This window comes from Fusarium mangiferae, assembly GCF_900044065.1.
Source record: "Fusarium mangiferae strain MRC7560 genome assembly, contig: FMAN_scaffold001, whole genome shotgun sequence".
NCBI lineage: Eukaryota > Fungi > Ascomycota > Sordariomycetes > Hypocreales > Nectriaceae > Fusarium > Fusarium mangiferae.
This window is the reverse complement of record NW_024573921.1, coordinates 3,012,995-3,038,675: the sequence shown is the minus strand read 5'-3', so window position 1 is coordinate 3,038,675 and position 25,681 is coordinate 3,012,995. Positions and strand designations below refer to the sequence as shown.

At 48.7% G+C, this 25,681-nt stretch overlaps 8 protein-coding genes across 8 annotated transcripts; 3 read left to right on the top strand and 5 right to left on the bottom strand.

Annotated features, from left to right (window-relative positions):
* Nucleotides 1–3,187: 3,187 nt before the first annotated feature.
* FMAN_01464 (uncharacterized protein) lies at nt 3,188–6,380 on the top strand (the record flags this gene model as incomplete). The annotated part of the gene is made up of 5 exons (XM_041835064.1): nt 3,188–3,583; nt 3,681–3,996; nt 4,049–5,262; nt 5,313–6,254; nt 6,318–6,380. The coding sequence occupies 5 exons, from the start codon at nt 3,188–3,190 to the stop codon at nt 6,378–6,380; spliced, it is 2,931 nt and encodes a 976-aa protein (XP_041676805.1).
* A 585-nt stretch (nt 6,381–6,965) lies between these two features.
* FMAN_01463 (putative ribosomal protein Rps8bp) lies at nt 6,966–7,650 on the bottom strand (the record flags this gene model as incomplete). The annotated part of the gene is made up of 2 exons (XM_041835052.1): nt 6,966–7,522; nt 7,587–7,650. 2 exons carry the CDS (start codon nt 7,648–7,650, stop codon nt 6,966–6,968), a joined length of 621 nt encoding a protein of 206 aa, XP_041676804.1.
* An 862-nt stretch (nt 7,651–8,512) lies between these two features.
* On the bottom strand, nt 8,513–10,663 carry FMAN_01462 (uncharacterized protein; the record flags this gene model as incomplete). Its single annotated transcript, XM_041835041.1, has 2 exons — nt 8,513–9,606; nt 9,667–10,663. 2 exons carry the CDS (start codon nt 10,661–10,663, stop codon nt 8,513–8,515), a joined length of 2,091 nt encoding a protein of 696 aa, XP_041676803.1.
* A 1,854-nt stretch (nt 10,664–12,517) lies between these two features.
* Nucleotides 12,518–13,559, top strand: FMAN_01461 (related to TSC13-required for elongation of VLCFA moiety of sphingolipids; the record flags this gene model as incomplete). Its single annotated transcript, XM_041835030.1, has 3 exons — nt 12,518–12,554; nt 12,615–12,839; nt 12,895–13,559. The coding sequence occupies 3 exons, from the start codon at nt 12,518–12,520 to the stop codon at nt 13,557–13,559; spliced, it is 927 nt and encodes a 308-aa protein (XP_041676802.1).
* A 272-nt stretch (nt 13,560–13,831) lies between these two features.
* Nucleotides 13,832–14,659, bottom strand: FMAN_01460 (uncharacterized protein; the record flags this gene model as incomplete). Its single annotated transcript, XM_041835019.1, has 1 exon — nt 13,832–14,659. The coding sequence occupies one exon, from the start codon at nt 14,657–14,659 to the stop codon at nt 13,832–13,834; it is 828 nt and encodes a 275-aa protein (XP_041676801.1).
* Nucleotides 14,660–15,517: 858 nt separating this feature from the next.
* On the bottom strand, nt 15,518–18,513 carry FMAN_01459 (related to adenylate cyclases; the record flags this gene model as incomplete). Its single annotated transcript, XM_041835008.1, has 2 exons — nt 15,518–17,899; nt 17,947–18,513. The coding sequence occupies 2 exons, from the start codon at nt 18,511–18,513 to the stop codon at nt 15,518–15,520; spliced, it is 2,949 nt and encodes a 982-aa protein (XP_041676800.1).
* Nucleotides 18,514–21,267: 2,754 nt separating this feature from the next.
* FMAN_01458 (uncharacterized protein) lies at nt 21,268–22,862 on the top strand (the record flags this gene model as incomplete). Its single annotated transcript, XM_041834997.1, has 4 exons — nt 21,268–21,347; nt 21,410–21,528; nt 21,579–21,613; nt 21,660–22,862. 4 exons carry the CDS (start codon nt 21,268–21,270, stop codon nt 22,860–22,862), a joined length of 1,437 nt encoding a protein of 478 aa, XP_041676799.1.
* A 187-nt stretch (nt 22,863–23,049) lies between these two features.
* On the bottom strand, nt 23,050–25,391 carry FMAN_01457 (uncharacterized protein; the record flags this gene model as incomplete). The annotated part of the gene is made up of 2 exons (XM_041834986.1): nt 23,050–24,747; nt 24,801–25,391. The coding sequence occupies 2 exons, from the start codon at nt 25,389–25,391 to the stop codon at nt 23,050–23,052; spliced, it is 2,289 nt and encodes a 762-aa protein (XP_041676798.1).
* Between the last annotated feature and the right edge of the window lie 290 nt (nt 25,392–25,681).

Sequence of the window (25,681 nt, the reverse complement as noted above, 5' to 3'; positions counted from 1 at the left end):
ATGATGGTGCGGAGAGAAGGTGTAGGATGGGGAAAAGGTATAGTTATTGCAAATCGTCAGGTTGAGAAGTGCAAGTGGGCCTTTGCGTAATAGGTGCCGGAAGCTATGTACAGTGGGGTTGAGGTACCCCCGAGGCCAACCTTTCACTGCAGGGTACAGAATTTCCCGAATTCAAGGATCGGATTATCTCTTCGGCTTGGAGTTCCCCTCATATCCAGGCTGAATCTTGATAACTGATACCAGATCACGAAACAAACAAAGCTAGTAACTTATTAATAAGGATCCGCAGGTTGGCAGGGACTTGTTTTTGCAAACATCTCGCTTTTTGTATATATCTAATGCCTATAATTGTTCCTATCAGAGCTTAACTTTCTTACTTATTTTGCAAGCATGTTTTTCCTATCATCCGAATACCTAAGTTAATGAGTATATAGTAGCAGGTGCTGAGTAGCCTGAGTAACTAAGCTTCTTGTGCAATATTTGTGCCTACCTAATGCACTTAAGTACTATACCTTAATTAGGTACATTATTTATTTCCGTCACCAATCTCCTGATACCCAGCCGATAGTTGACTAAATGATACCTGCTTCTTCAGGGCCACAGCAACAACTTGTTGCTGTGGTTAGCAAGCCCTGTTCCTGAACTTCAAGCTCGGGGTTTTCTGGTGTCTGTTATTTAACTTAACCGGCAATAATTACACTGATAGGCTATTTTTTAAAAATGTATTAAATTGCACATTATATGCCTTGGCAAATCACACGTCTTTTGATTTACCCAAATTGTCTAGGTCCCATAACGAGCCTTGTGGACAACATATATTGAATTATAGGGTAGTTGTACTAGTACGTTTCACGTCGGAGGCAGCAACAGGCATTAGATCTGTGTTCTTTGCTGATTAGTATGTCTTCTCCCACAAATTACCGGTGATGCTTGAACTAGGTATGTGTCAGGCAACTTTTGTGAGCACATATATGGTATGCACCCTCAGACCGAGATCCACGGTTTGTTGTATGTTATCTTCGTTCTTCCATCACTTGCCAACCACTAACTTACACCATGAGTGTACAGCACACAGTCTTAACCACCATGCCTGCCAAGCCTGCTATTGATACCCAGTCAGTACCTGACACTGATCTGTCGGGTCCATATCCCCAAACCTACTAATCGTTGAGGACGCCGTCATCAAGTGAGGATGGATATCAGGATTATTCGGCTAACCATAGAAAATCATCCGGTGAAACAATTGCACAGTCTCAGCTCAAGGAACTCTGCCAAATCCTCAAGGTAATTATGTATTATCTATATTCCCATGTTGGCACCTACTACCTATGTATGCATCTGTAATGACAACCCTCCTCTGGATTCAAAATTTAGTATACCGCTAAGACTTACAGTAGCTTGGGAATTTGACCTTGAAACAGGCACTCTCAGGTCACCATTGGATACCTCAAGACCCACGTAATTCTAAGCCAGAAAAGGACTCGTGAAACAAAGTATTGGCTTTCATGGTATCAGTCAGTCTAATACCTACTACAGCGAGGGGAGGAAAGAAAACTCGGGACCTCGATCCTGAATGACCAAAAGACTTATTAGGTAACCTGCTAGACTCGGCATAAGTTTAGGATATTTTTGCTAAGTTTATTTTGACACCCTATATCAAAGTCCGATATTTTCTTGCTCCCCAAGGCAGAAGAAGACTGCTACCGCAAGGGTCTCACAAGCTTTTGGCTTAGTCTAACACTTGACCCGTCCTGCCGTCCTGTTTACCTCGAGTGCCTATTTCGACTGTGCATGAACCTAATGCGCTTATGACATCAAGGTGAAATCGAGAATGGAACGTAACCACAGTGTAGGCATCCAGACTAGACTCTGACGCCATTAGAGTATAGAGTAAAAGTAAAAATAAACACAAAAATAAAAGGCTATCTGTATTGAGGGAAGGGTGGCGACAACCAATACCGAGAGTGATAAATGTTGCGCCAGCTGGTTACAATAGGTAGATGTACAACTAACTTAGTAGCTACCTTACCTACGTATGCTGTGACATAGAAGATATTGGATGGGGAAACGCTGGCAAGGTGCGAGAATGAGATCGCGGATGCTGTTGTTTGAAAGACCGGAGCTTGAATGATAAGTAGGCCCCGAAGACTAAGATTATACCGAATCTAGAAGCATGATTTTGTTTAACCCCGTCTGACAGTCAAGTGAGATATTGTTTGACCATCCCAGCTGTAATAAAATCCCAAGTCATCTCACAAAACCCTTGTCACGAAATTGCCACACCCGTTAATTATGTTATGTGTTTAAGACTGAGACTGAGTTGCCCATGTGCAGAAAATTTAGAACAAACACCAAAGGCCCTCTCCATGATTTCATGCAGAGATTCTTGCACATATACGACAGGCAGCATTCTACACAACTTTGAAGACCAGTGCAGCTTAACTATGGTACTTTCCATTGGGACAACTAAGGTACTCAAGGTAAAGCCTCAAGTCGAAATGATGCGATTTTAAATTCCAAACGAAGCCAGCCATAGAACACTCTAATCAAAACGGCCACATAATGAAGGGATAATCTACATTCCAGACTTTTTTGTCTGACGTTTTCTTGTAGCTGAATCGACAATCAGGGCGTCTCCTAAAATAGCTCCATTCTCAAGCTCTGCTGGTCCCCCTCGGCGGGCAGGGCAGAGCGGCGGGGGAGCTCAACTACCTTACTGTACAGGGCACCTTATAACTGAGTCCATGTCCCAGGGTCCACCAGGCTGGTTCATCAACCTCTCAGTGGCAACCAGCCAGCCTCGCCCGAACTCCTGCTACAGGGCCGCCCCGATTTATTTTTGGCGAACTCCGTCAGCGCCTCACTGTTACAACCCTTGCGAGCTTCCAATTCTAGTTCCAGTCCCACTATCAACGTAGTAAGGGGGCAGACAGGAACACCAACGCCACAACACCCCCCCTTGGATCGGATTTCTATCAACAGCTGGCTTCTGGCATTCTTCCATTCATTCTGCCGCCGGACGCAGTACCTCCCTAGTCTCTCGTTCCCAGTTTCCCCGATACAATCTGCATTGATTGCTTCTTTATCCGGCTTTGATCCATGGTCGAGGCCACCTAACCGTTCCTTTATCCTCGACGAGAACAACACACCGTTACCTTGAAACCATTTAACACCCTCATCCTCAACCATGTCGCAACCGCAAGATGTCGCCTCGCCGGTAGCCCAACATCACACCGATACCGAGCCTGAAAAGCATGAGCAGCAGCAGCAGCAGCAGAAGAATACCCATGAAATGTCCGAGAAGCAAGATGGACCAGAGGTCCATGACGAAAAAGAAACAACAGCCACAACGGAGGACAAACAAGAAGATTTAGACATGCCCAAAACAGACGAAGACAGTATAGCAGAGAACCATGAAGATAAGGCTGAAGACAACACTGAAGGGAAACACGAAGACAAGCACGAAGAAAAACCAAAAGAGTCAAATGACAAGCCAGAGGGAAATCAACAAGATCAGCTGTCGCAAAACGACACCAATGTCAAAAGACTCTCGTCTGGCACGGAGTCTGACGACACTATGTCTGTAGGTTTATCCCACATTCCTCCCTCGACTACTGCTGTGCCAGTCACACGACAGATGCCATCCCTTATTTCGCTTCAATGCTAATTAATTTCCTTAGGCATCTGACGGCGATGATAAATTCGAGGATGCTGTAACGCAGTCCCCTGCAAGGTCCCTTACCAAACGAAATATTTCACAGGCTAAACGCCGTGACAGCGAAGTGGAGGAGCGAACCGATCGGCGGTCTGAAGAGTCACATCACCAAGAGGATACTCTAGACACAAAGGTCACTCAACATAAAACCACTGGATCCGAGGCAGGCAGTGTCAAAGGAAAGCAATCACGACGCAAACCGTCAATAGCTTCCACACGAATTTCCAATACTTCAAATCTGGATAACGTTAGTCTTGACGACGATACGCCCCCATCTCCAGGTATGTACATTCTCTTTGCCAACAACACTGCACATAATACTGATCTTTGTAGTGCCAAAAGATCTTCCACCGAAACCAAACAGCAAGACGATATCTCTGAACAGCATCTCTCTTCCGTCTATGCCATGGTCGCCCGCCGCTGATACTTCCAAAAGCCCTGTGCCATCAACAGCTACACTTGCGCCCACCCCACCAGTGCCTCAGCCTCCGCCACCACCGAGTCGAAAGTTGACAAGCCCCTTCTCTTGGCTTTCTCGAAGCTCTAGCAAAGAGAGAGAACCTCCGCTTCCACCCCCCCCTGCTGGCCGAAGGAACACAGCTGGTTCGATCGCAACACTATCAAGCAATCCTGAAATGATGTTGAGTCGACTTGAGGAGGAAAAGGATGGAGACTCACTACCCGGTGACCCTGCCCAACGGGTCACCCTGAAAGACAGATTTAAGCAACTGCGACAGCAAGAAGAGGCTGCTCGCGCAATGGCCGAAGGTGACAGTAGTAAATATAACGGGGCCCTTGGCCTTACTTTGCCAGGTGATGAAGGCCAACCGCAAGAGAAGCCTCCGTCGTCGCCTGTTCCTCAGCCTATTCCTGGGCTGGCCCCCGGCACAGTTGCGGGAGTCAACGCAGGACCTTCGGCCATTTCAGAAGAAAAAGTTGATTGGGACTTGTGGCAATCTGTCGTATATGAGGGGCCAGCTGCTGTTGCTCGAACTAGCGCCGAGGAACTGAACAAAGCCATTGCAACCGGCATCCCTAGTGCAATCCGTGGCGTTGTCTGGCAAGTGTTGGCTGATAGCAAGAACGATGACCTGGAATTGGTATACAAAGATCTGGTGGCTCGCGGTACAGACAAGAGCAAAGATCGTCACAGCAATAGTACGACTGCTAGTTCGCTGAGCAACGGAAACCTGAGCGTTCATAGCGGGGACGCGGTCACATCATCAGCCTCTTCCATCAATTCAGACCACTCAGGAACAAACGGCACGCCATCTCCAAACGAGAAGAGCGCGGAGGCTGTTTTGAAAGCTCAAGCTGCTGCAGCGGCTGAGCGGAAGCGCAAGGACAAGGAGGACGCGGCAACACTACAGAAACTGGAAAAGACAATACGCCGAGATCTTGGTGCTCGAACCAGCTATTCTAAGTATGCGGCTGCCGCTGGGCTTCAAGAGGGCCTGTTTGGTGTCTGCAAGGCATATGCACTTTTTGACGAAGGTGTTGGCTACGCACAGGGTATGAATTTTCTCATCATGCCACTACTATTCAACGTAAGTCTGACTCCCGCACGGTTTTTACGACATGCTCACATGCTCTCTAGATGCCTGAGCAGGAAGCTTTCTGTCTCCTTGTTCGACTAATGAATCACTACAAGTTGCGAGATTTATTTATCCAGGATATGCCGGGATTGCATATGCATCTTTATCAGTTCGAGCGGCTTTTGGAAGACTTCGAGCCAGCATTGTACTGCCATCTTCACCGGCGTGGAATATCCCCTCACCTCTATGCCACGCAATGGTTCTTGACGCTTTTTGCTTACCGGTTCCCTCTTCAGCTAGTCCTCCGCATCTACGACCTCATCTTCTCCGAGGGCCTGTCAGCAATTCTACGCTTCGGAATTGTTCTAATGCAGAAGAATGCCAGCATTCTCCTGGGATTATCTGATATGCAGCAACTTACCACATACCTGAAGGACAAACTGTTCGACGTCTATATTGATAAGGATCCTAGCCATGGCAGTCTTCTTGAAAATGGTTTCTTTGGAAGCTCGAGCTCTAGCATTGATAAGGAGGTCTATCGTGCAGACCAGCTCGTAAAAGATGCCTGCGAAGTTAAAATTACACCAGAAATGCTCAAATCTTATAGCACAGAATGGGAAGAGAAAACCAAGGCCGAGAAGGATCGTGAGAACGAACTCTTGGAGCTACGCACATCGAACCATAATCTCTCTATTCAAGTCCGGAAACTGGAGGAGAGGGTTGAGGTATGCGATCGTGAGCAGGCAGATCTGGCCACAGAGCTTGTGCACACAAAGGTTGAAAACCAGGAACTCAAAGACGAGAATGACAGCATGAGGGGTCAAGTTCGGGAGCTGAAGATCGTCATCGAGAAGCAACCCATGGAAATAGAGGAGACTTGGAAACTTGAGCGGGACGATCTGATGAAACGCAATATGCATGTTCATGAGGAGAACCAGAGACTTGAAAAGGAGTTGTCCGAGTTGGAAGAAGAGTTGGTCCAGACAAAGCTGCGCTATGCAGAGGTGAGTTCTTCCCATTGCTCACTCATTTTTCTTTGAAGTTGATTTACTGACGCCTCATTCTAGATCAACTCTCAGCACGAGACCTTGAATCGTAAGTGGACTGACTTGAAGCGTCAGTTTGCATGAGAAACTCGGAAGAAGACCCGTAAACTTGTTCTGGTTATTTGATCCTGAATCATTCTTCATGTATAAAGTATTCTTGTTTACCCGATTCCACATTTTAGCTTACTACAATTGGCCCTGTTGGCTTAGTAGCTTGCTGAAAATGTCGGATTAGGCATTTGTAATGACAGTAGGCAGGGAATAAGACAATAGTGGCGTCGATTCCCGTATTTTGCTACTATTTACGATGAGGACTGTTGTAAAGCATGGATTGCTAGTGGTGTAGTACTAAAGTACAAACCAACCTTTATGTTTTGCAAGGGCATAGCAGTTGACTTATGCCGTCTACAACACATACCACATATAGAATGAGTGGAACACTATTTAGATTCGGCATTCCAGCCAGAACATCATGTCACGTTGTGCAAGTACAGAAACCTTGATCATGAAGTAAATTCAGCGCAAGAAAAATTTTCATTCCCTAAGGACCCATTCCGATGCGTTATGTTAAGCTCATCTTGTCCTAACTATCAAGACAGCGAGAAATCCTTGAACACCATACCAGGGGCCGACATTTGGTTCTTTATGTGGCTTTTTTTTTTGACAAGTTTACTTGTGGAGCTTACGCTGGTAGAAAGCGAGCTCCTCACCCTCCAGAATGTAACCATCAACACGGCCAGACTGGCCGGGTCGGCTGGAAACAACGGCGTAGAGTCGACCAGCCTCGAACTGCTTCTCGATGGCGCTCTCGACCTTACCGCGGGAAGACAGACGGGCAGCCTGCTTCTTCTCAACAGCGTTAGACTTCTTCACCTCCTCCTCGGTCTTGCCCTCCTTGGCAGCCTGAGCCTTCTGGCGTCTTCGGCCGATGGCCTGGCCGTAGTGGGCCTCGTACCACTGTCGGAAGGGAGCGGCATCGACCTGGACGACGGCGCTCTTGGTGAGGGTGTTGGTTCGGACAAGCTCGTTGTTGGAAGGGTGGTAGGCGACGGCAATGACACGGGTCTTGCGGGTCAGACCCTCGGAACCCCAGGCAAAGTTGCCGGAGTCGAGACGGAGGGCACGGTACTTGTGGTTACCACCTCGGGTTCGGACGGTGTGAATGCGCTTGGGGCCAATACGGGTGTTGGCACCCTGGCGACCAGCCTCGAAAGCGCGCTTCTTCCCTGTTGTCAAAGGTCAGAACGTATGTCCAAGAGGATCATACGGGCTTTCGGAATTATTACGCACGGTAGTAGGCACGCTTGGCACCGGAGGCGGAGCGCTTGTGTCGAGAGTCACGCGAGATACCCATGATTGCGGTTTCTGTGAGAGAGAAGACAAGACGAAGTGGTTAGCCAGAGTCCATGTTTGACGGAGACGGAGACGAAGACAGAGAGAACAGGGGAGAGCGAGCAACTCAATCGGCGGGTTCTTCGAGATGGGGAATCATCGAGCAGCGCAGCGTATTGATTGAATTCGTCTCTTCGTTCTTGTCGTCTGGCAACTTACCTGATGATGTTGGCGCTCACCAGGCAATCGAATTGGCGGATGGTCGTGAAGAACTTTTTGGCTGAACGAGGATTCAAGCTACGGAAACGTGGGTGGAGGATTTGGCAAGTGCGGGAGGTTAGGGCTTGCCAAAACTGATTCGGTAAGAGCAGCACGTGACCCAATCGTGCAGGTTTGTACGGATAGAGGCGCATCGTTAGTGTGGCCGGGAAGATAGATGTTCCACTCAAGAGAGCAGCGAGTTCTAGCGTGGGTCCGATACACTCCCCCTGCCAACTAGTGACCAATAGTATAACACCCAACTCACATCATGAAATCAGCATCAACTGGAAAAGTGCCCAAGTTATTAAGTGTTCACTGAGCACCTTGTACCATCATCTTTCCAGGGTCAGGCTCTCTTTTTTATTATTTTTCGCATTTGATGTATTATCTACCTGTTTCAGTCTCAGTCTCTGAATTCCCTCGAGCTTCATAGCAAGGATCGTGAAGATCTTCCTAGAACTAACTGCCTGTCTCAAAATCTCAAAAGTCTGTCCAAAGCGCCTCCAAGCATATCGTCGGCGCTGGCACATCCAAATCATTTACGAATAAAAATGATGTTAAGCCCATGCCATGGGTAGCCCTTCCGGCTTTCTACCGGCTTCTACTTTGAATCTTCCCTCTTTTCAATCTCTTGCTCCTTTTTCCTCGGCTTTCTCCTCATGCTCCTGTCCAATCGTCTTCTCGTTGTCCTCTTCCGTCCCTTTCGCGTCATCTTCGCTTGCATTTATGAATTGAAGAAGTGTAGCGGGAATGAAATGGGCTTCGTCTGACTGCAACTCGATCGGCGGGGKAATAGAAGGCTCCTCTGGCGTAACAGCACAAAGATAATGGGATCCAACTTGAACAGTTCTCTTATCGTTACGGACTGCCCCATCAGAGCTGCAAGCCCCAGATATTTCCGAAGATAATGTGCGAGAAACGAGATCCAGCCTTGGGAGAGGCAGGCACCGGCCCTGTCGACTGGAGCGTTTGTCTCCCTCCTCCTTGAGTTCGGTGAGGGTTGGCCATCCAGCACCATACGGTGGCTCGTTCCGTGAGGTGCTGAAGCAATTGCTGGCTGCGAACACGGGGGAAAGACAATCGTCAAATTTCTTCCCACGGAGGAGCTTCACAACAGGCTTGACTCGAGTGTCCGCGCCTTCATCGACGCCCACGTTCGTCCTTGCCAGACGTTGCTTGACCTCTTGATCGAGCTTCCTCGTCTTTGATTCTGCCAGATTTGCCTTGAAAGCTGTCAGCTCTACTGGGCTCTGAGGAACAAATGGAGACTGGTCGGCACTCATGTAGCGCAGATTGGCCATCATCTTCTGAAAAGCCTGCCGTTCCTTTGTAGCAAAGCTCGTCCATCTCTTGGATTGAGACCATGAGCCCGACTCAGATCCATTTAAATTGAAACTCTGTTTCAAGGTAGAACTGAACGTCTGAGGAAGTTGGCGCGTGGAAGATGGACCTCTGGGTGCATTCTGGAGCGGATCGATCAGTTTTAGAGTCTCTCGAGCTTTGTTCTCCTCTGGGGGTGTAGTCTCTCGCTTAAGGTTGATCTTCGCACCTCTCGCACCGCGAGGAGAATCGTGTGAAATTTGTGCCTGTCGAGTTGGGATAAACCCTTTGATCTTACTATAGTCAGCCGCCTTGCGAAGCTCTTTCTTGACTTCTTCTTGCGTCGAGTCGTCACTGCAAACAGCACTGAGGAGTTGACGGTCTTTACCAACAGGCACTGAAGTCATCTAAATATCAGGATACTTGTTGTGCTTTGACCTCAGCTGTGTCCCTCCACTTTGGTCCTTGATCATATCGAATTGAGTTTTCAAAGGGGTTGTAGTATCAGACACATTGGTAGCTATACCGGAGCTAGAGTTGCTTGCCTTGGTGGAACTAGATGTACTGGCTTTTTTCTCATGCTGGCTTCCTGTGGGCTGGCTCCTCGACTCACTCTGTGAATCACTGCCCCGGGAATTTAGATACAGTTCAGACCTTTCTGGAGGCTGCAAATGCATTCGGTATTGACTATAGGGCTGAATTTGTGGTCGCATATGTGACTCTGGCTGATAATAAAGGAAGTGCTGTGGCGCATAATACATCCCGCCCTCTCCCTCAAATGAAGGCCAATCCGTTTGTTCAAAATGACTATCATAGTCCGCCGGATAGTCCATCATCGCCTCTGGCTGAGCCGAATGAGCCGACCACGGGGCTGGGGCAAGTGGCCATGGTAGAGGCGAGTATGGCATCATAGGCGGCACCAGAGATGGCCCAATACGTGGCGCATAGTTGATCGGCGGATACATCATTTGATGGGGAGGTTCTGAGGGAAACTGGTTGTAAGTGGGATTCGGGAAAGCCGGAGGAACTGAATACCCAGCCGATGACATGACTCTCTGGTTTGGAGTAGGTGTACGTCGTAATCTGGAGCCTCGCGGTCTACCGTCTGGATGGGGAGTTGGGGGCCTCCATGCCCGCCTAGGAGACCTGGTTCTCGCTCTGGTGTCGGCCAGCCGCATGCTTGCACTGGTTTTAGGACGACTGGAAGAGTTGTGAGATGAGGCCGGTGGTGTATAGACGTCGGGTTTGAGGAATTCAAGCGACTTCCTCGGAGTGTAAACAGTCGGTTTCAGATACTCCAGGGGAGGCTCATTACTACTCTCTTCCTCATCTTCAGAGGACTGTAAGAACTGAAGCCCTATACTCAACCGTTCATCGTTAACCGGGTTTGAAGACAGGACCCGATCGTCTTTGCCCCTGGACCTGCGGCGCCTGCCTCGTTGTTTCGTTTTCATTTTCGGATTCCGAATCTTGAGAGGGTCAACCTTGTTCACAGCTCGAAGAGCAGGGAACATGGATTCGTATCCTTCGGGGTCGATGGTAATGGAAGGAATTGTTCTACCTCGGGGTCGTGCTCGAGGCGAGCGCACATCTTGATCTGGATGTCGTGCTTCCATGGAAGACGGAGTTGAAGAACCATCTTCGTCGGGAGAGAACTCATTTTCCGAAGGTTCAACCGGGATAAATGTTGGCGCACAGGGATTCATGATGGTGCCTGGCGACGCATATGTGCAGGTTTTGGAAAGCGATGAATATGCAACAAATCGAATGTGTTGATCAATAATCCAGCTTGACAACAGAGACAAAAGATAGGTTACGACAAGCAGGTTTGTCGGCTTGTTAGTTATTCGCTTGTTATCATCAGGTAACCCGTAAGCTATAGGACTGAGAGAAAGGCTTAGGTCAGTTAGGCTGGCTGTGTTTTCTTCTGAGTATGCTTGCCTATGAATTACGATATAATGCCCAGATTAGAGCAAACAAGCTGTATCGGATACTTTTCATAGAAAGGACAAGATGCCTCTGACAAAACGGTGATAGTAGTTTGTGGCTAAAGGAAACTGTTTCGGGCAGACTGCGAGTATAAGAGAGGAAGAAAAAGCTCCTAGCGAAGAGTGGAATAACGAAAGGCTCAAGCGCCAAGAGGGCGTGCGTGAGGTTAATACGTGAATGCGTGGCAGCTGATGGCCAGCTGCCGGATAACTACTAGCAAACAAACCGCAGTGACTGAGAGATGCTTTTTTCTTTCTTTTGGGATAGTTTGGCTTGGAGGAAAGAAGAAGAAAAAGAAAAGAAAACAAAGAGTGAATGTATTTTTACTGCAGGCACGTATTCGAGATCATGGATGAGGCGGTGGTGAGGCTCATGGGGCTAATCCTGCTGGCAGTTGTCAGAACTGTCAACGCCAGAACAAAGTGAGAGACTTGCTGGCTGTTCTATTCAAAGATCAGATGATTTAAATACTATCTTACGCTATCTCTTGTGCAGGAAAGGGCATACTACGATGTATTTCATGAACAATACTACTCCCGAGACTCCATGAGACTCAACACTCCCTACAATATGAATGCTAAGCTGTATGGGTGAGGGAAAATATGGCTCTATGATAGAAGATCTGTTTAACAACTGCGATGGATTGAATACATTATAGCTACCTCAGAGCAGAAGAAGACTGCTACTACACCTCCCCCTCCCCCTCCTATCATCTACAAGAACAACAAGAAGATCAACAATTATCACTCGGCCAACCCTGCCAATCGCAATGATAAATACTCCTGAGTGTTCCACTTATGTCTCTGACTCTATTCATAGCATCCAATGGCTTGATGTAAATGGTACATAAAACCCAACTATGTAGGAATGTAAGTCATCCCAAGTGACAAAAATGACCCATCTGAAGCCTCTCTAAATTCATACCAAACTTACCTGACTCTTTTTACCGCTTAGTACTCCGTAGAGGTACAAAGTTTTGGCTCCCCGAGGGTCACCTCAGTCAATCAGCTTCTCAATTGTCACAAGCTGACAACCACTTGATTGATGTATGGGGCTCTGCTCTGGGTTACAGTTACCAATTATGCGCCGACACCTCTTCTCAACAAAGTTTAGCCCCAGGGGGCTCAACAGCGGGAAGGATCCTCCATGACACCCCACCAAAATCAGGCCGAGGTCCCCGATTGACAGACGGTACGTACCTTGGTATATCTAATCTCATCCAATAATTATTTCCTATTTGTTCTCAACCCCATTGCATCCTTTGATAGGATCTTGTTCCCCCCTCAAGTTGTTCACTTTGAGTCAACGATACAGACACGATGGCTTCTCTTCGATCTATCACGCTCACCAATCGCTGTATGTATTCTACTATCTACACAGCCTCATTCCTCTTGGGATCAAGTTAACATTCTCTAGCTCCAAGGCAACCGATCAAGAACCTCCCAGAGTCGATTGAGGTCGACCCTGATACCACTGTTGAAGGACTCAAGGTCCTCATTGCAAAGGCAACCAAGCTTGGAGACTTCAATCGCATTGGAATCTATGATCCTACCACGAAAAAGACTCTCAAGAACCGCAAGGCTCGTCTCGTCGATGAGCCCGCCGTAGTTTCCACTGGCGAGGTTCTCGTAAAAGACATGGGTGCGTCGAAACTGGCCAAAGACCTTGAGTGAGCACGTTATAACTCTTGTCACAGGATATCAAATCGCTTGGAGAACCGTCTTCGTCGTCGAGTATCTCGGACCCATCATCTTCCACGCCCTCGCTGTCGCTGCTCGCCCCTACATCTACCGCAATGGAGACGGCGACATGTCTCGAACCCAATGGATCACCTTTGCTATGATCATGCTACACTTCTTCAAGCGCGAGTATGAGACACTCTTTGTCCACAAGTTTTCTGCCAACACAATGCCCTGGAAGAACATCTTCAAGAACAGCTTCTTCTACTGGGCTGTCTCTGGTGTTCTCTGCGCCTACGCCATCTACCACCCCAACTCCCTTGCAGCCAAGGCCGACGTTCCTGCTATTGATGCCGTTGGCGTTGCTCTTTATTGCTTTGGCGAGTTCATGAATGCCCTCGTTCACCAATATCTTTCGAGTCTGCGCTCTACTGGTGGCACTGAGCGCAAGATTCCCGTTGGTTATGGTTTCGGCATTGTCACTTGCCCAAACTATTTGTATGAGGTGCTTGCCTGGGTCGGAGTCATCCTTGTCAGCCGTGACTGGACCGTCGCTTTCTTTATCTCTATTGGTGCTGCACAGATGATTAGCTGGGCCAAGGGTAAGGAGCGCGCCTATCGCAAAGAGTTCGGTGACAAGTACAAGAAGAAGAGATACGTCATCTTCCCCGGTCTCATCTGAGAAGGAATGCATTTGTAAACAGCTATTTCAGCAGGCACAGATCAGGAGACGCATCAATATGGAGGCCATCATGGGCTACACTGTAGGCAGCTAATAAAAGGCGGATCGGACCGGAGTAGACCTGGTGTATACTCAGTATTAGACTATCATGCTATAGTAATGTTCAATAACGAAGGGTTCTCGTAAAATCATATACCGTGGATGCCGGTTCCCTAGTCCTATAATATACTTAGAATGGTCATGACCCATCACGCGCTCAGTGATCTTTCGTCTCATCGTGAGATCGTTGACATAGAAGCCGTATCTGATCCCTTAGCCCCCCTACCCACGCTGGAGTCTGCCTCTGTCAAGCTCCTACTAGCATCGGAAAACGTGCCCGGCGCATGGTTCTCCGAATCGATATCCATCTCAACATCGAGCGTTTTGCGCCCTTCGACACCCTTGCCCCTCTCTTCTTCGTCAAGCTTCATGGCCCGCCGACCCTCATCCTCGTCCACATCACCACCGTCACTCTCACTCCCAGTATAGCTTCCACATTCGCTGCAGCTACAGCTACGATCGGAATTCGCGAGTCTGACAGTCTCCTCCAGAACGAGAAAGTCGCGCTCCAGCACCTCAGCCCAGTTCTGCACGTTGCCGAGCTCCTTTAGCCTCCGCGCCGCAGCGTCTGCCTCCCGCGCAAGCTTAACGTTTTCGCGACGCAGTCCTTCAGTCGCACGCTGCACATCCTGCGCCTGCTTGCTCAGCGCCGCAGCATTGGAATGCAACGTAGATGCGCGCCATTGCAGCTCAGAGTCCATCATGTTCTCCAGCGTTGCGACCACAGCGCGACGTGCTTCCGCTACGTGGCGCTGTGTCTCGGCCGACGGGAGCGTGGACTGTAGTTGCGGAGGCGGAGGCGGCGGCGAAGTCTGCTGCGCTGCGGAGGGAATTTGTGCGTGAGCATGGGCATGGGCAACTGAAGGAGATGCGATCGTGGGAGGAGGAGACGTCGGCGGGCGAGGAGATAATGAGGGTGAGGAAGATGCCGAAGAGCCTGTGGCCGCAGCTGAAGAGCTGGACTGATGACGAGTAGCCGAAGAAGCAGCTGCTGTTGACATGGTGCGCTATACCAGTAGAATATTGATGCACTTTACAGTAATTGGTTTAAAGGTGAGATAAGAGATGTAGCTTCGCCGTTTCACGTTGCCCATACTTACACTGCATGTTGGTGGGGTCGAGGTACATAGTAGTTACACTTGGTCTCGTCGCGCTGACGGCCAAGATCATGGGATCTGACTTTCAGGTGTGACACCAGGATAGCTAGACTACCTACCTACGCTTTAAGAACGCGAGGCGAACTTGCAAGGTATCTCTTTGGTTGCAACAGTTAAGCGAGCATTTATAAAAACCGGACAGTCCCTCATACATTTTTGAGAAGGTAACCAGCTGTGACTGTTGGATCATACTGGAGTTTCATTATCTCTGAGATGAATACCAGAAGCATTAGATTCGTTATGTGCCAACGTTAGTGTACAATGTAACATCTCTCTGCCTTGACCCATATCCTTTTCGGTCCCTGATATGTAGTACCTCGGCAACATTTACAGGTATTTATCTTCGGAGACCTTCTGTTGGTCATCTCTTCCCAACTTTTGCACCTCCCCAAAAGACAATGCTTAACATTTATGCCCACACACAAGCTGGGAACCCCCTCAACGTGATGACATTAAATGCAAATATAATTCGACCGGCCTGATTTTGGGCAAATAAATGCAACTGCAACCCCAAACGCCAAGGCTATGCGGTAAAGGAATGGCTTCCGGCGAACTTTTCCCTCAATACGCCAGTTCAAAAAGCCTCGATAAGTTCTAGATATAACCAAATGACCCCCTTTTGCCTTATGCAAACAACAGCAACGACTGCACCGAACAGAAAGTATTGACTTCGAGATCCAAGCAAGGACTCGGCACTGTAATCTAAAAGGCAACTTTGCCTCCGTTAAGGCGCAGTGGTACTGGTCCAAGTGGCCCATGAGAAGGAAGTATTCCCTCGTCTGAGGACATAGAAGATAGGGAAGACAGTGAGCTGAATCCCATATGACCCTTTCCAAACCCTCCGTTACGCCCCATAGAAATGCCAGGGTTGGCCATAAGAGCGTCGGCGCGGTCAAAGACATTCCCGTGGAATGCCGCTGCGAATGAACCACTTTGTGGCGTCGTGGGAACTGTCGCCTGCATGGCGGGTCCCAAAGCAGCACTCTGCGGAGTGATCGGGACCTGAGTTGGTGACATACCGCGAGGGGGGTAGTGCATCTGCCCGTTCGGCGTACCTGAGGGGTGGTTGAAAAGATAGTACCAAGGGGACTTGGAGATGATGTTGCTGGTTTCCTTAATACTCTGCTGAATCGGTCGCAATCGTGCCCTTGTATCGGGAGGCAGTGGAACACTGTTGGGTCCATATTTGATCTGATAGATCATATCCGCCCAAGAGTGACTGAAGTTGTTACAGAGACTCCAAAAGCTCGCCTGTGTTCTAACTCCAGGCTCCTTGAGTTTGATAAGTGACAGTCTGTTCTTGAGAATCTCCGTCTGTTGAATAACATGTCCGCACATGGTTATCAAGGCTTTCCAGTGCTGAATCACACTTTCTGGGGTCCTCTGATACATGGCGTTCCTCAAGCCACCTGTCAGTTGGGCTTGGAAACTGGGAAGTGTCCCCATAACGAGATCCGTCGACCTTTGCAAGGATAGGAATATTTTCTCAAACTGCCGATCTTCTTCTGTGAACTCGGAAGAAATCCCGCGGCTGCCTATCGAGGAGAAAGATTCTCCTGATCGCGGTGTGGCCGATGCAATGGTGGCGGTTCGACCATTGCCATTGAGGTAAGCCGAAGAGAGGGGTGTAGGCACAGGCACATCTGTAGCAACGCGCAAATTGATCGGATGGTGTACCAGAGTGCCGTTGCGGTTGCGAGCTCCTGTTGACCTACCAACAGTGGGAGTAACGGAAGGTTCGCGTGCATGCGCCCTGAGAGTACGCTCACCCATCTGGTCTCCCTTGGAGGCTGCTTGCCGACGCCCATCCTCTGCGCTAACAGACGACAGCGTCACACGCAGTTCCATGATACTATTGTAGAGCAACATCAAGAGTGTTCGAATATATCGAGCATCTCCGTTGTTCACGAAAGTATCGATGTTATCGGCTAAAAGTGTACAAACGTGGCCATATGCGCTGACCAGAGTTTGACAGGCTCGATGGACGTTTTCGTTCTCTCTTTGGGAGCGGTCGTCGAGGTCGACCAAGGCGTTCTCGTGTTTCTGGATTTCCTGCTCCAATTCCTCAACATGGGAGTTGGTGTTGTAGAACACGATCTCAAGGCTAGAGCGCTTAGCAGACCCATCACTCGTCAAGCTCATGAGCATCTGGATCATAGGATGGATCTGAAAGACCGAGTAGAGGATGCCCTTAGCAGCTTCAATGACTGGATCATAGACTTTTGATTCTCGCCTCCGTTCAGGGAGGACAGAAAGACGTCTCACGTAGATGGGACGTGCCAAGTATGGTTCCGTTGGTGTCGCAGGGCTCTTCGTCGTTGCTTGGTTACCCTGCATGGCAGACCCATGACTCAAGCCACGATAATGACTGAATCGATTGTTCACTTGCATCTCATCGAGTGTACCAAGGTCAGAGGGTTTTCTCGAGACAATTCCCATGCGCCTGTTGCGGCTCTCTGACCGTTCCGCCCTCAAAAGGCTTTCTGAGTTGCTACGAACACGTTCATTGACATTGCCAATCGTCAATGGCATGACACCGGGTCGTCGAAAAGCGCTGTTTTGTTGGGAAAGTCCACGATAGTGTGATCTCGATGGTATCGGAGGCGCCCGTGATCCAAGATTGGGAGAACGAATATCAGGCAAATCGGCACCGCTCACTTTGACAGGAAATCTCCCACTTGCAACCCTTTTCAATGGGAAGCGAGGGGTTTCCGCGCCCTCGCTAGATTCGTCGCCTGTATTATCAGATTCGGATCGCCCGTTGACAGCATGCTGCTTAAGAAAGCGCTTGATTTGTAGCGTTACCGCAACCTCCGTAACTTCGTTGTCTTTCTGAATACCTTCATGCGGGGGACTTGCGGCTTGCACTTGTATTGCATCTCGCGGCGGAAAGTTGATGGGATTGCCCTCAAACTTGATCACTTGCAAGGACCCCATATCGGCAATACATAGTGGCAACTCCCGTATTTGGTTCTTTGGAATAGACAAAACTTTCAATGACGAGAGTCTCACAATATCTGTAGGAAGACTTCGAAGTTGGTTTCGGCCAAGGTCAAGGATCTCCAATGATTTCAAATCACACAACTAGCCAGGCTGTTAGGAAACATTTCGACGCTAAGGGGAAGACATACAGGCATAGGAAACTCCTTGATCTGATTGCCCCGGATGTTGAGGTATCGCAATGATGTGCATTCAGAAAAGCGAGCGGGCAATGTTGTCAGTTGGTTATGAGACAGTGCTAGTCTGGAGACCGTATAGGTATCAGTATCCGACCGCGTTGCTGAAGATGATCCCATAGGAACGGACCGCTCCAGATCACCCTTGACAATATCCACAACTTCATCTGGTAGTTTTTGGATCCCTTTGCGACTGAGGTCAATTGTGACACCGGTTCTGAGCCCTGTGCTGACGGCGCCCGCCTCTGCGGCTTGGCTCTCGCTTTCGATGGCATTTTGCATTGCCTCACGCGCGAGACTAATAACCTGAGCTGCCGACATGCCCGCGGCAGAAAGAGAGGAACTGGAGGGAACGCTTCGCAGGGTAGGAATAGGAGGAGGTGGTGGCGGTCCGTTAGACGTGGCTGCTGAGTTTGGGACTGGACGACGTCCAGATATGTGGTTTTCGGGTAAGCTTCTTGGGACTGAAGCCTGCGATGCAGAACCGACGGACGAGCCGGCGAGTCGATCTGGCCGTTCCATGGCGGACGGTCAATATGAGGAATGCGCGGCTCGAGTAAGAAACGTGGGGAGGCGCGCTGGTGGAGAAATCGATCGAGGGGGGAACCGTTGGAATTTTATGACGATAACGGTTTCAGAAGACTTCTGTTGCCGTATCTGCGTTTATCTTTTGATCGAAGCTTGGGCGCAAACCGAGGCCAGTCTGTCTCAGTGAGAGTCAAGCTTGCGATCGGTATCTCTAGCGTTTAGGCCAATCAAGGCAGTATCGACGACGAGATCGATAAGGTCATGTTTATATATTCGATTGGAGCCAAAATGGCAGCGCGCTGCAGGTTTGGGGCCTGTTTGAATCGAGATAATAAGGGTTGGAATTGAAGTCCAGTGCACTACGTTGTCGAGACTCAAATGATGAATTGCCGATGGCAGCGATCAGCGAGAACCCGTTGGATGGAGATCCTCCAAAGACAGGACTTGGAGAGAAGGGTTGAAGAAGAGGAATGCTGCGGGAAGGGCCGTAATGAGCTGATGCAGACTCGGGAGGCGATGAGGTCGGGCTGAGATTCCGTCTTTGGTAAGTAAGTTTTGCAACACCATGGCAGGAGGATGGAAGGCAAGGCAAGGTAAGGCAAAGCAGGGGAAGGGTGGTGAAAATACCTAGTAACCGGGATGACCCCCGTTGTATCTCCCCTAGCCCTTGGCAGTTTGAATGTGGACTGGTTCTGGATATCAAAAACTCAAAACAGAGTCAAACAAACTGAAGGTCAAAAGTGGAAGAGAGCTTGATAAATGGAGGATGCTCAGGCACATGCTGCAGCCGATGTAATGGGGGTCCCCGCTGTAACTTTGATAGGTACCGATTAGGATAAGGTACCTTAGGTAGTAGGTACTGAGTGCCTGTCTGTCCCTTCTTAAACGTGCCTCTCAAATATAAGGTAGTAGTAGATTGGAAGGCCAAGTACCTTTGTCGATGTTGGCTAAGGACACAGAAATATAAGAGTCTGCTCAGGCTGCTGATACATATCAATTAATTAATACATAGGTAAGTTACAGTTCAATTGTGTACGGAGTACCAGCTTCTCCCAGTCGCCCCTGGCAGTCCCTCGTCTCATGCTTGAATAGGGGATAGCGCATCAGATAGGGGTAACAACCCATGAAAGTGTTTTGGTCAGCACTTCACGGGGCGGTTCAATCGTGGGGCTCCAGCGCCAACGGACAGTTGGACCCATCGTAAAGTGAAACACAGTGCGGGGCGGCTGGTCTGGAGGCTGAAGTCTAACGTGGTTGAAGAAAATATCAGGAACAGTACTGCATCATCCTTTATGAATGACTTGTGAGCAATTGAATTTAATCTTTAAGAACTTACATTACGGAAAGTCAGGGGAGCTTTAGCTCAGGCTACGAGTTAAGAGTATAATATATATATATCTATAACTTAGCGTTATTCAAAAGACGCGACCTCCCCCCCAGAAACCCTTCTTTTTCTTCCCGCCTTCGCCGCTAAATACCAGGCACTTATTGCATGCCTAGGTCCTTATTCAGGCTGGGCCAGCCACACAGTACGAGTTTTGAATAAGCGAGTCCAACCTCGGTGTGAGGACTCCGGATTTTAATCCCTGGAACTCTTTATCCATGTTTCTCTCACTACTTACAAATAAATAACAACGAGAATCCGGAATTCCGTTTGTCAAGAATGGCAGAATTGTTGCAAAAGAGAGACGCACTAGGTCGCATCCCTTCCTCCCTGAAGCCTACAGACAGGACGGAGTAACTGTGATCTTTGACACAAACCAAAACAAGACGAGGAAGCACTGCTAGTGAACGAGGGGTAAAGTATTGATAATCTATGAAACAGCAAAGCCAACACCATTGTTGTTGATGGACATCTATCAGGGCATCAAGGGGGTAAATAAAGTTTCTGACGTTACAAGAATGACGCCAAAATCAACTAGCCTAAAGATGTACCAAGATACACTAAACTTGGCTCAGTATTTTTGTCCTTCAGGTCAGAGGCCCTTGGTTTTCTTTCATCCCTTGGCAGGGGTTGCTTTTGTCGGAGGGTGGACTTTGAAGATGTCTGGCTGCTGTCTGGGAGGATGAGGCCCCTGCCCCAGCCAACAGCGAGTAATGCAAGGTACAGAATAATTACAGATTCACTGAATGCGCGCGAGAAGAGCCAGTGAAAAGCAGAAGCCTTTTTCTCCACGCTCGTGCTCCCAGGAAACTGGAGCAATTGAGTTTATCCCAGCAGCCGCCCGCTGAGTTGCAAGGTAAGGTACCTACCTACCTACCTAATGGACGATTATGTGTTGTGATATTGTCCTTGTCCGATACAAAAAGCACGCCACGTGACCTTCACTTCTACCTCTCGCAACTATAGGTACCGATATCAATTCTTGTATTTTCAACTGTGACCCAACAGTGCTCTAGAACCCCTGCCAGTCACTTCCTTCGTTCAAAAAAGCAACAACGTTGCAAGGCTGTTGACAGTGCTGATCCGGTGGACCACGGCCGATTTGACTGCCAAAAGCAGAAACAGATCCTCACCAAACAAGCTCCAGCAGATTGTAACTCTACAAGTTAGAGAGCTTGCATTGAGATAGACTAAAACGATAACAGTAAAAAAAGGGTCAATCTTTATCAGCAAGCGCCGGGAAAGCGGTTCACCCTTGCTTCGATCTACCATGAATTGATTCGCTCGACACGCAGTCCTAGAGTACTGTACTGTAATAATACAGTGACAATCAATCACTCTCTTCGAAAATCGCCAACGGCGCCATGCCACCTCTGAAAAGAACAAGTTCATGCACAGATATTGGTTTTACTCTTCGTCGCCAATTTCACAAGGAAGATTTCAGGTAGGCATACGAATTCTCCGCTTCTGCCTTTTCTGTTTGCTTCATCCGTTGACATTTCCCAGGCCTCACCAGCGTGAAATCATCGAAGCTGCTCTCGACGGCTTTGATGTTTATGTCCAAGCAGCCACGTCCTTTGGCAAGAGTCTTTGCTTTCAGCTACCAGCAGTCATCGACCAAGGCAGTGAGTTTTCGATCACTGTACATTTTCTCTTCCTCTAATTATAAGTTTAGTTACCATAGTTGTTTCCCCTCTCTTGAGTTTAATGGCAAGAAACGCTGGCCCACCACCGTTACGGAATCTAACATCATCAGATCAACCAAGTTGAAGCCCTAACAGCCTCCGGTATCGAAGCCAACTTTTACAGCAGCATAACTCCTTATGATGATCGGCGCCGCATTGAGCGCGATCTTGAGAGCGGGCATCCAAGGACCAGGCTATTGTATGTCACGCCCGAGTTGTGTTCTGGCTCACGCTTTCGCGAACGGCTGCAGCTAGTCTACAAGCAAAAGGAGCTTGCACGTATCGCCATCGACGAAGCTCATTGTGTGTCAGAATGGGGCCATGACTTTCGAAAAGACTTCAAACGCCTATCTTGGTTTCGAGACACTTTCCCAGATGTACCAATAATGTGTCTTACGGCTACGGCAAACCCGCAGGTTCGCCAAGACATACTCTCCATTTTGAAACTCGATCAAACCCCAGAAAGAACGAGAGAGTTTTTGATGAACCCTCAACGTCAAAATTTGCATCTTGAAATTCGGTACACCAAGGACGAAGAAGATAACCGCCTGCAGGATTTTCTACGATGGATCAACGCTGTTTACGACCGTCGTAAACAAAGTGAGAGAAAGGCAGAACTCGAACAGGTCAACGAAAGAGTCGAAAGTGTTCCTGGGATCATATACACTATATCTCGGGATGAATGCGAGACCCTGGCAGCCTCCCTTCGTTCAGAAGGCATTGGGGCCATGCCGTTTCATGCCAAGCTCACCAAGGAAGTCAAGGAAGAAACACTCGCCCGGTGGATTAACAACGAGTCGGGGTACGATATCATTGTTGCCACGACCGCCTTCGGTATGGGTATTGACAAGAATAACGTACGCTTTGTTGTCCACTGGCGTATTCCCAAGTCTTTCGAAGGTTACTACCAAGAAGCTGGCCGTGCTGGTCGAGATGGCAATGCAAGCTATTGCTTTCTTTACTACAGCCGAGAAGACCTGGAACGTGTCACGAGATTGATCAGATCCGATGCCAAAGCTGAGACGAATCAGATCGCCAGACTCAAGAGTTTGCAGGCGCTGGCTCAATACTGCGAAGACACTGATAAGTGCCGACATGCTTCCATATGCAAATACTTTGGAGAATCCAGCACACCAGAATGCGACTTTGCTTGTGATTGGCACAAGGATCCCCAAGAACTTGAGATGAGATTTATGAGGGGCTTAGCAAGTGAAGAGTGGGTGAGCACGCAGGCAATGCAGGGCACTTATGATGTTGGGTATTATGACGAGTAACGAAAATGACATCTCACAAGTGTTATTCCTTGACAGTTTATACGAGTTCGGTATGCGATGTGTCGATTTTGATATTAGTCCATAACTGGCCACTGAGATTGACCATCTTTACTGGCAGTTGGGAAGCCGAGAAGGTCGGATATGTCCCACTCAATAAGATTACTCTAGCTCATATTGTTAGAAAGAACTACTCCCTATATGAAGCATCACTCACATTTGAGAAAATATCTGTACCAAGAAAGTCGCTACTCAAGCTATCCGAAATTATCACTGATTCATGGGGTGTTGTGACTGCTTGGATGTCTTTGAGCATTGCCACACAGTCGCGGAGCGTTGATGTTACAGCCTCATGTACCGCTGGCTTCACAGGCCGGCCCGCCTCCAATGCTCGAATATGTGCCAAGTGAACCTTCGAGAAGAGGAGTCTCTTAAGGCTGAGGTTGCCCCGTACGATCATGCAGCGGAGTTGCACATATATCTCTTCGAGCGTGTTGATCATGGGAGCACGGGTAGCCTTTGCCATCTCGCTGAGAATATCAGGTTCGTGTGTTGGTGTCGACTCGTCTTGAAGTTCAGTAATGATCTCGAGGGCCAAGATGAGCATAGCATCAAAACTCAATGCACACTTGAAAAGGCCACGTCCAACGAAAGACAACCGAGAAAAGTCATCCCACACCTGCATCGGCAAGCTGAAGTCGGCGCCTTTACTCCCAGAAGCAATGACCAGGGCAGACTCAACACAAACCTTACGAGAAAGGTAGAACCGGGGATCGATTCTTGCTTGGAGCATGAAGTCGCGGTGAAGAAACATAACGAACCGGCGAAGGTGTATGTCGAGAAGTTTGCGATGGAATTCATTCGCCTCAATTCTTGATCCCTTTCTCATGTTCATCGGATTATGTTGTGTTAAATGGAAGAAGGCGGCGACATCTCGGCACGCCGTGCGCAGCTGTGATCCTAAAGCCAGTGCTTTTTCATATGTTTTCTCTTGTCGAAAGTCGTTTAGTAGGCCTATGACTTCAACTCTCAAAGGAAGAGATTTGGCCAGCATTATTTGCAGGTACGAGTCTGTAAATTTGTCCAATGGTTTTGGTGCCCCTGGAGAAGTTGACTCTAGATCCGAGTCATCGTAGTTAGATGGAATGGAAGCATCGAAGTCCTGTTCTGAAAGCTGCAGTGGCAAGCCAAGATCTAGGCATGACTGGACAGCCAACTCCAGCACAGTGGCCCATAGTCGAGCTCGAAACTCCCTTTGGAAGAGGGTCAAGCCAGCAAATAACTTCGGGTCGCGGTGAAGGCCCATAGTGATGGCGGCGCGCAGTAGCGAGCCCGAGGACAGCCATGATGTTGCTCCACGACAATTAAAGGTCGATTGACGGGCGATTATTAGCAGACAGAATATCTGCAGACCATCGAGATTGTAAGTGGTCTTTTCATTTGGACCTGTGAGCCACCACTGGGCATTCTGAACCCATGTCTGCGCAAGCCGCCACAACTGGTTCATCTCTTCCTCCGTGTCAAAATTGGCAAATGTAGTCCCAAGGGCAAGTATCAAGGTCAGTCTAACGAGAGAGATAGCTGGCACATGTTGTGTTTCTTCGCCTGCCCATATCCGGTCGTACTCTCTCTGAAAGGAGGGGATATGGATGATGCGATACAGGGGTTCGAATGTGCGGAGATAACAAGTAATGAGTTCATCGCAAACCACCTTGGAAGGTAAAGTCTCCCGAAGATCCTGGATGGGTTGATCTAGTGTTGGGAAGTTCTTTTTCTTGAGACCAAAACGTAGGATGCGAGCTTCTTTCAAGGCGTCGTAGAAGTCGGATTTGGCATCCTCCCATGATGGTTCAATCTCGACGGGATGGAAATTACCTGAAACAGGAAACTAAGGCGGTGAAGATCAGTATCAGAGCTCGAGTAGAGACATTTGAGATTTACCTTCTCTGCCGTGTGAAGCCAATGTGTTTGGCCAAATAGCTTCGTCTTTTCAGGTACATGACGCAACCTGGGTGTAAAGGGAGGGATTGAGGTTGATGACTGGGCTGGGGTGGGTGTTTGAGGGGTTGGAATAGTTTTTGGAAGATAGCTATGTGAATCTGACACAGTCCTATCACTGTTTTCAGGTTGTGGTGGTCGGTTTACTGGGCTGCGGTGATGTGCTTCTCGACTTCGCTGTGTTGCTGTATCGGGTCCTTGGCTTTCAGTCCGTTCAGCCGGCACCGAGGAGAAGACTTCAGAACTCCGAGTCGCTACAACAGGGCTCCCGTCACGATAAGAACATTGCATCGGTGCCCGAGCCCGAACACAGCCGTTGCAAGGTTGGCCCAGACTGCACCGAATCTTGCGGCGCCGGCATTGCTCACAAGACCGAGCGGGTCGCCTTCGGCGGCGTTTGGGAGCTGGGGGACTTCCAACAGAAGATACATCCGAGGATTCCCTTTGCGGCATCACGGTCGATATTCGATGTCGGGTTATGCGATAGTGATAGCGGACATGTATGTAATGTCTTTGTATATGAGCGAGGACCATCAAATGCCGAACACTATCCCCGAGGTTTCTTAGGGCCGAAGAGATCGAGTGGGTAAGGTAATTGCCGAAATTTTATGCCCGGCACTGAAGTTCGGACTTATTGATGTGCTTACCCTGGAGAATGGCTGATATTTTTCATATTTAGTGAGGTTCATGGGCTCGCATTCAACAAATTGCTGGTTTTTTTTATCATCCATGTAGGATATGTGCTTAAATTTTATCGGATATAACATCGTCGGCCTGCCTTCGATGGGTTTCCCTTGCATCATGTCCAAAGAACAATACTTTGT